At 46.9% G+C, this 9,891-nt stretch overlaps 2 protein-coding genes across 2 annotated transcripts; both read left to right on the top strand.

The window, feature by feature from the left end:
- Positions 1-4,182: 4,182 nt before the first annotated feature.
- Positions 4,183-5,724, top strand: LOC145107092 (uncharacterized). Its single transcript, XM_079043962.1, has one exon. The coding sequence runs from the start codon at positions 4,183-4,185 to the stop codon at positions 5,722-5,724; it is 1,542 nt and encodes a 513-aa protein (XP_078900088.1).
- A 185-nt stretch (positions 5,725-5,909) lies between these two features.
- On the top strand, positions 5,910-7,227 carry LOC145107093 (uncharacterized). The gene is made up of 2 exons (XM_079043964.1): positions 5,910-6,006; positions 6,833-7,227. Exons 1-2 carry the CDS (start codon positions 5,910-5,912, stop codon positions 7,225-7,227), a joined length of 492 nt encoding a protein of 163 aa, XP_078900090.1.
- The last annotated feature ends 2,664 nt before the right edge of the window (positions 7,228-9,891 follow it).

Genomic DNA, 9,891 nt, shown 5'->3' on the forward strand with positions numbered 1-9,891 from the left:
CATCATTCGAGGGGGAGAATAAAGATGAGAATAACGATTTGGATGTGCAATCAGAATTCGAAGAAGTAAATGCTGAATTGGATCCCTCCTATGATCCAAACTATCCTCTACTAACCAAATGGACCAGAGATCACCCGAAAACCCAAGTTATTGGTGAATCTTCTGAAGGTGTTCTTACGAGATCTCCGATAAAAGCGAAACAAACTGCATTATTCTCTAAAGTGGAATTTTGTATGTTTAACTCATTCGTTTCCAAGGTTGAACCCAAAATAGTTAATGTTGCTCTCGATCATTCTGATTGGGTGCAAGCGATGCAAGACAAACTCAACGAGTTTGAACAAAAAAAAGTTTGGAGGCTAATTCCAACTCCACCAGATGCATCAGTCGTAGGTTTAAAATGGGTGTTTCGCAACAAAGTGGATAAGGAAAGGAATGTTATAAGAAACAAGGCGAGACTCGTGGTTAAGGGGTATTGTCAGGAAGAAGACATGGACTACGAAGAAACCTTCGCACCTGTTGCAAGGTTGGAATCCGTTCGCATTTTCCTGGCATACACAACGCACAAAAACTTCGAGGTGTTTCAGATGGATTTTAAATACGCATTCTTAAACGGTGAACTATAAGAAACTGTATACGTGGAACAACAACCTGGGTTCGTAAACGAGAAGTATCCTAATCACTACTACATCTTAGACAAGGCAGTTTATGGTCTCAAGCAAGCTCTGAGAGCCTGGTATGAAACACTCACTCACTTCCTTAAAACGTCCAAATTTAAACAAGGTTTGGTTGACCCAACTTTCTTTCCCAAGAAAGAGGGTGACCACTTGATGATCGTCCAAATTTATGTTGATGACATCATTTTCGGTTCTACGAATCCTAGCTTAACAGGTGATTTCCGAAAGTTGATGGAAACTAAATTTAAGATGAGCTCCATGGGTCCAATTAAAATTTTCCTTGGATTGAATATAAGATAGGGACCAGAAGGCATTTTCATAAATCAGGAAGCATATACGATGACTTTGCTCTCTAAGTTTGGCATGGTGGGAGACTCTAAAATGAAGGTTCCAATGGCATTTGGAACGAAACTAACACCATCTCTGGAAAAACCAGCTGCTGATATGACCCTTTATCGTCAGATGATAGGATCATTATTGTATCTAACAGCTAGTAGACCATACATTATGTTTTCCGTTTTTTATTGTGCTAGATTCCAAGCGAATCCTCGCTAACCTCACATGGTGGCCGTTAAGAACAACTTCAGGTACTTGAAACGAACCTCATCACTTGGCATTTGGTATCCTGCTAAATCAGGCTTCTTCGTACAAGAATTTTCAGATGCTGACCTTGGGGGATGTGGATTAGATAGAAAAAGCACAACTGGCGGATGCCAATTTCTCGATGGCAAACTTGTTAGTTGGAAATCCAAGAAACAAACGTGTGTGTCCTTGTCAACAGCTGAAGCCGAATATATAGCTGCTGCCTCATGTACATCTCAAGTCATTTGGATTCAAAGTCAGCTTCGTGACTATGGCTTAAGCTTGAAACGAATCCCACTATATTGTGACACTAAAAGTGCCATTCGCATTTGTCACAACCCAATGCAACACTTAAAGACAAAACACATAGCACTGAGGTATCATTTCATCAAGGATCACGTAGAAGACGACAATGTTGAAATTCATTTCGTAAGATCCTCTGATCAGTTGGCTGACATATTCACAAAGGCCTTTCCTGAAACAACCTTTAATAGGATCCTTCAAGGCCTAGGAATGATGGAAGTTGAATCTGTTCCAAAACCACTTTCGCACACATAATGATTGCATTGCGAATCGCTATGAACGTTCGCAGTAGTTCGTAGTCCACTGTTCATTCGCAGTCTAATTTAACACTGCGAATCAGTGCGAGCATTCGTAGTAATTAGCAGTGTACTGTTCATTCGTGGTTCAGATTTTTCAAATATCCTTTTGTAATTTATGTATGTTATTACTTAGTGATGACGTGCCTAAGCCAGCACGGAAGAGCCGCACCCGGACAAGAAACCTGGAGCAAAGGCTGAGCCAAACTCAGCAGGCTCAGCGCCCGCCAGCGCCCCTAAGAGCAGGGCGCCCTGATGAAAGGCTCGCGCCCGCCAGGGACGCTCCAAACTCTAGGAAAAAAGTTACGCTCAGGCGACAAGGCAAATGGTCAGAGCATTACCACCGGAGCCAATAGCAGAGCTCTGACAAAATAGGCGCACAATCTTCCAATCAACGCCTCTGACCTTGTCCCCTAAAAGCGATCCGGTCCCGTACGGACCAGCAGGGTCGCTAGGTATAAAAGGGCACAAGCACGATATCAAAGGGTAAGCAATCTTCTTCCAGTCATCAATACACAAACCCTAAAAACCCTACCTGACTTGACCGTCAGAGTGTCTTTCCGGGAGCCTCCTCCCGGAAACGACTGACGACCTTTCTTTCTTGTGATCTTGCAAAACCCATTCACGATCCATCTGAAGAGATCAGAAAGAAGACGAAGCAAGGTCGCATCATTTGGCAACATCCGTTCGTGTGACAAAGAACGAAACTAAAAGCACCGATCAGCAAAATCAATGGCGTCCGACGGCAACGACGGGCCTCAAGGAGCCCAGACTAGCCCCATACGCCCCATGCCACCGTTGGACGACACGCCGCCACCTATGACGGCCAATCAAGAACACACCGGCGAAGGAAGCTCTATCGTAACCTCAGCACCACCGGGGGGCCAACAGCCGACCCCGTTTCTACCCATATCGTCAGAAGCACATTCCAGTGTTATCATGCAACCTTCGCCCCAGCAACCAAGGCCAACTCAGGTGACGATACCATTAGTCACACCCTTTCAAACGCCACTAACATTCCAGGAAACGGCGACACAATCCCTAGCACCACAAATTCCACCACTCTTTACGCCGATAATGCAACACCAGTTACCAATTTCCCCAACGACGTTGCCGGTATACCAGATACTAAACATCCAACCGCCACCCCAGACATCACTGCCAAACCAAACGCTGATGAACACGCATCCGATGCTTCTGCTACCACCGCTCGCGCAAACCATGATAACCCCATCACCAGTTCTCTACCCTGCGACGGGCACATGGGGTGAGCCTGTAGTTACCGTCAGCACCAACCGGCAGCAAACACCAGCAAACCACTCTCCAACCCAACCTCAAACCATCTCTTCGGGACACTCGCTCCAACTGCCATTCCAGCAACATGCATTCTATGGCCCAAACCCAGGCTACCATGCATTTTACGATCATCCAGGGGCACAGCCGTACATTATACCTCACCAGTATAACATGCAAGGGCCGCTAGCCATCCCAAACCAAGACTGTCTATCGCGGAGCGTTACGTCTCCATTCGCCAAAGAGTTGCTGGACTACGAAATCCCAAACACAGCCAACCTCCCCAACCTGAAAACTTATAACGGTACCACTGACTCGGACAGTCACATCGATACATGTGAATGGACGATGACGTCACTCAAGCTAGACGAGCGGTTCTGGTGCACGTACTTCCCAAAAACCCTCGATGGAAACGCGTGCACATGGTTCAAGACGCTTCGTCCAGGCAGCATCTACAACTTCGGCCAACTCAAGTACTTGTTTCTTACAAATTTCATGCAGCTCCGAAAGTATAAAGGCGACTCCCACTCCATCATTGGGTGCAAGCAGAAAGAGGGTGAAAGCGTAAGGGAATACTTCACAAGGTTTACAAACGCCACATTAGATGTGCCAGGGCACGATGAAGGTCTCATAGCGGGAGCCTTCACGTGGGGACTCCTACCAGGTCCCTTGTCGTAGAAGCTCATGGGCAAAAAACCACAGACGAGAACTGAACTAAAGGAAAAGGTGGAACGGTACTTAAGACAGGAGGAGGGTGAAGCAACAAAGCAAGCATACCTAAACGCCATGACAACCAAACGTCATAGTCCGATGCACACAGAGGTACCGGGCGGAAGTAGACACTTTGGGCGAGGAAAGAGACCGCTGGGCCATTTCAGGCCATTCACCAGGGATGATAGATGAGGCCGTCGAACGGACGTATACGTGGTCGCAGACAAACTGCAGCCGGCGAAAGCACCAAAGGGGTGCTATTGCGAGTATCACGAAAGCAAAACACATGACACTGAACCAACTGCTCAGTTCTCAAGAAGGAAATGGAGGAGAAGCAACTCAAAGGAGACCTAGTAGAAATAGCATGGAGCTTACGCGCTAAGTTCGACCCCGAGAGCGCCAAAGGTACACCACGAGAGGGCGCCCAGCCCAGGGAAATATTCATGATACGAGGCAAGAGGGGCAGGCAAGAAGGACCAGTCGATCAAGGTGGCACCACAACTGTAGCGCAAGCACTTACGTTCTCGGTAGAAGACCCCAGGCCGGAAGGCTGGAGAGGCGATAACCCGCTCATCATTCAAGCCTATATTAAGAATTTGGTTATACACAGGGTATACATTGACACGAGAAGCTCAGCGGACATAATCTATGAGAACTGTTTTCGACTCCTCCCAGATCGGTGGAAGGACAACTTAAGACCTACAACAGGAAGGTTGGTGGGGTTCACAGGACACAGCCTCTGGCCGCTCGACACAATTCACCTACCCCTCACGCTAACCAGCCACGACAAGCAACGAAAGAAAATGGTTTTGGTTGACTTCGTCGTAATCCGGCACTCAACAGAGCACAACATCATCTTGGGGAGAACGGCTTTTCTCAAGTTAGGAGCGATCCCATCAACAATGCACGGAATTGTGAAATTCAACACCACCGAAGGTCCAACTACGATTCTTGCCACGCCACCGAAAGAACTCCAATACTTTACGGTTATGCAACCAGCAGAGATAACAAGGGAAACCAAGAAAGCACAAGCTGAATCGACAAACGAGAAGGAAGTGATTAACGAAGAATACCCTGACCAACCAATCAGCGTTGGCCGAAGCCTTCCAGAACACACCAGGCAGGCGCTCGTGAACCTACTCAGACGATACAAACACGTGTTTGCATGGACTCCCACAAACATGGTTAGAGTGGATAGGACAGTCATAGAGCATAGGCTCATGATCAAGCCGGGCACGAAGGAGATCAAACAGAAGAAGAGAGTCCAAGGAGGGGACCGTAACAGGGCGATCAATGCGGAGGTAGCAAAGCTAATAGAGGCAGGCATCTTGAGAGAAGCGATTTTCCCGACCTGGATCGCTAACCCTGTAATGGTCCGAAAGCACGATGGGTCTTGGCGTATGTGCATCGACTTCTCGGATTTGAACAAGGCGTGCCTCAAGGATTGTTATCCCCTACCGGAGATCGACCAGAAGGTGGAGTCGCTGCAAGGCTTCAAGCTGAAGTGTTTCCTGGACGCGTATAAAGGATACCACCAGATACTTATGAGCAAGGAAGATGAGGAAAAGACAGCTTTTTATACTGACCATGGCACATTTTGTTACACCAAAATGTCGTTTGGACTAAAAAATCCGGGAGAAACGTATCAACGGCTTGTCGACTCAATATTCTCCAACCAAATTGGGAGAAACATTGAAGTATATGTCGACGGCATGGTTATTAAAAGCCCGGATGAAGCAAACATGTTGCGATATGTCGAGGAAACTTTCAGAACGTTGGAAAAATTAAAGATGAAGTTGAACCCAGGAAAATGTACCTTTGGAGTAGAAGAGGGACAATTCTTAGGATACTATGTTACTAGATAAGGCATCCAACCCAGCCCGGTCAAAGTGGTCGAGTTCATGGAGACCCTGCCTCCAAACACTCTGAGGGATGCACAAGGCTTGAACGGAAAGATCACAATGCTCAGTAGATTCATCTCAAAATCGGCTGGCAAAGCCATGCCACTTTTTCACACACTGAAGGGCTGTATCGAAAAAAGCAACTTTCAATGGACAACGGCGGCAGAACAAGCACTCCAAAAGATCAAAGAGGCACTGCACAAATTACCCACACTGGCCAGCCCTATTCTGGGCGAGACATTACAGGTATATCTTTCGACCTCAAGGGAAGCCATATCCACCGTGTTAGTTGTAGAGAGGGACGGAGAGCAGAAGCCGATATACTTCGTTAGCTGAGCACTATAAGGCCCCGAACTCAACTACCCCACTCTAGAGAAGCTGGTGCTAGCACTCATTTATGCTGCGCGGCGGTTGAGACGTTACTTTCAAGCACACCAGATTGAGGTCCTGACGTACTGCCCGATTAAACAGATACTGCTCAAACCAGAAACGTCAGGCCGGCTCGTAAAGTGGGCAATTGAGTTGGGAGAACACGACATCAGTTTCCGCCCGAGGACGAGCATTAAGGGGAAAGCGTTGGCGGACTTCCTGCTCGAAATCCCTGATGGGGGAGACATAGCCAAAGAAGGAATCCTAGCTGTAAAAGCGATCCAAGAAGGCAATCGGAGATGGACATTGTATACAGACGGGGCATCTAGCAGAGAGGGTTCCGGAGCAGGTCTAATATTAACTAGTCCATAAGGAGAGGAAGTCACCTACGTCCTTCGCTTTGATTTCCACACCTCAAACAACGAGGCAGAGTATGAAGCGTTGCTGGATGGGCTGCGCCTAGTCAAGCAGATGGGGACAGAAGCTGTATCGGCACTAACGGATGCAAGGCTAGCCACCAACCAGATTAACGGGAGCTTTGAAACAAGAGACAAAAGGATGGAGAGGCACGTCAAAATAGTACAACAACTCACCAAATCTTTCAAAGAGTTCACGATCAAGCAAATCCCGAGAAGTGAGAACAGGAGGGCGGACGCCCTAAGCAAATTAGCGTCAACATGATTTGATCACTTGTCAAAAAAAGTTTTGGTTGAGGTGCTCAAAGAAAGAAGCATAGACGAGCGACAAGTAAGCACTCTCGCAACAGCCGGACCCACATGGATGACCCTGCTGGTTGAATACCTGCAACAAGGCGTTCTGCCTGATAATCACGATGACGCCAGAAAGGTACGCATAAAGGCACCCTTGTACGCGCTTATAAATGGAGATTTATACCGGAAGGGATTCACGACACCGTGGTTAAGGTGTGTGGACGAGAACAAAGGGAAAAAAGCCCTCCAGGAAGCACATGCGGGCCAGGCGGGCGCACATGAGGGCGCACGTGCCTTGACGGGGGAAGGTGCTCTGGATGGGAATCTACTGGCCCACTGTATATATTTGGACGCGACGGAGCTACCAAAGAAGTGTGGAGAATGTTAAGCATTCTCCCCGCTCCAGGAAAACCCGCCGGCACCTTTATTTAATATATCCAGCCCCTGGCCATTTTATCAATGGGGTATAGACATTGTAGGAACATTCCCGGAAGCGCCAGGAAAGCTAAAATACATGGTGGTCGCTGTGGATTATTTTACAAAATGGATCGAAGCGGAACCGTTGGCATGCATATCCGGTAGGCAAATGATCAAGTTTGTCTGGAAAAACATCATGACTAGATTTGGCACGCTTAGGACGCTTGTTAGCGATAATGTGATACAGTTTGCCGAGAACCCGTTCAAGGAATGGTGTGCCAGCAAAGGAATTAACCAATGGTTCACGTCGGTAGCACATCCACAGGCAAATAGGCAGACAGAGGTGTCCAACCGAACTATTGTAAATGGGATGAAGAAGCGGTTAGGGAAAGCTAAAGGAAATTGGGCCGAAGAGATACCAACAGTGTTATGGTCCTACAGGACCACTCCACGTACAAGCACACGGGAAACCCCATTAAGCCTAACATATGGGACAGAGGCAATGCCCCCAATGGAAGTAACAATAGGCACGTTGAGGACAGTTCATACGGAAGAAAGGGCCAATTCTCAGGACTTGAGGATGAATTTAGACATCCTCGAGGAACGGCGTGAGAAGTCGGAAATACGCGAGGCCGCTTACAAGCGCACAGTGGAAAGATATTACAACCAGAGAGTTAAAGAAAAAGCATTCAGAGTGGGGGAGTATGTGCTGAGAAGAAACGAGGCAAGCCGGGCTCAACCACAGGGAAAAATAGGTCCCGTCTGGGAAGGCCCATATAAGGTTATTGAAGCAAACCAAAATGGGGCATACGCCCTAGAGACAATGGAGGGGAGGCAAATACCAAGAACTTGGAACGCGGGAAACTTGAGAAGGTTTTATTTCTAGAAACCGGAACTCCCGTGCAAGAAGAATAAAACTAGAAGATTGAGGCGTCCTAACAAAACAAGCCCCGCTTAGTGCCCGAGGCAACGTTCCAGACGTGTCAACACCTAACAGACTCTACGCTAATAATGCACAGCGAATTAAGAAGGCTTTTCCATCAGACGTACTAAAAACTTTGTACCCAGTGTACCAAGTTGGAATACTTAGTGTATTGAATATTGTACTCAGTTTACCCAATACTTAGTGTATTAAATTTTATGCTCAATACAATGCTCATCGCATCAATTTCTAATACTTAGTGTCTTAAATGACCACTGCAATGCTCAGCGCATCAATTTCTAATACTTAGTGTATTAAATGACCAATGCAATGCCAGCGCATCAATTTCTAATACATAGTGTATTAAATGACCAATGCAATGCTCAGCGCATCAATTCCTAATACTTAGCGTATTAAGTGAACAATACGATGTTTAGTGCACCAACTCCTAATACTTAGTGTATTAATTTTTGCATTCAAACACAAATGCATGGATTTCCAATACTTAGTGTATCACGTTTTTAAACACATGCAATCAAACGAGTTGGTAAAAGAAAAAAAAGGCCCAGCATTGCATAATATGAAAAAAGAGAGAAAAGTCATCAATAAAGTATCCAAACCAAAGAACAGTCGAAATTACATCAAAAACCAGAGTCTAAATATCGAAATCACAAAGATAAACAACAAAGAGAAAGTATTTACACCCCGGGAGGGGTAGCACACGATGCCTCGTCGACATCAACACCAGCCTTACCATCACCAGCCTTATCATCACCGTCAACCTCACCACCGGCACCCTTAACACCAACCTCCTTGAAACCGTCACTCCTAACACCAACCACCTCACAAATCTCGGTAACAAATTGCTCGCCAGAAGTAGCAACCGCATCATCACCAACATCTTTTCCACCCACATCAACATTGCCACCCACGCCAACACCAGCACCAACAAGACCATCACCACCAACAACAGCACAAGGGGTATCCTCACCAGCAGCAGCAACAGTATCATCATCTGCCATACCTTCAGGGGTGCATTCAGAACCAGAAAAAGCACAAAGTTTATGAATCCCGTGGATGTCCAAGTCTCCTAACCCCAAGAGCGAAGCGTGATCCATGCTGGAAAAAGCCAGGAGAGCCTCGTTCACACTCACAGCATGACCGGAAGAAGGAGCATTTATAACAAGATCCCGAGTTCCAGCACGAACAGAATCTGCTTCGATGACAAAGGCAGAGTGTCGAATGAGACTCACGATGCTTGTAAAGTCTCGATGTTCAATTAGCTTGTCGACAACACGCACAAGGCCTACCCGGAGCAACCAATCTAGATCACGCTGTGTGACATCAGCACTCGCCTGCAGGGCGGTAATCATTCGATCGCGATCAACAGCATAACGTTCAAGACTCTCGACTTGGATCATCAAACATTCATTAATTTGAGAAAGAGAATCAACCTTCGCTTCCAGACCCGAACTAGCCTCCTCCACAGCTGTTTTTTCAAAAACAAGAAATTGATATTTCTGTTCTGAACGCTGAAGATCACCACTGAGTTCAGCAACATGACGCTCTAATTCAATCACACGAGATCCACACCCAGCATGCAAAGCCTCTATCTCACCAAGCGACTTGATGCGTTACGCACCTGGCTTGCGCGGCAGCATAAGTCATGTTATAGGAAAGGGCATGGCTGCCCATAGCTTCCATATCCGCCCC

Source organism: Lactuca virosa, chromosome 4, assembly GCF_052849685.1.
Source record: "Lactuca virosa cultivar CGN04683 chromosome 4, Lactuca_virosa_CGN04683_v6, whole genome shotgun sequence".
NCBI classification, from domain to species: Eukaryota; Viridiplantae; Streptophyta; class Magnoliopsida; order Asterales; family Asteraceae; genus Lactuca; species Lactuca virosa.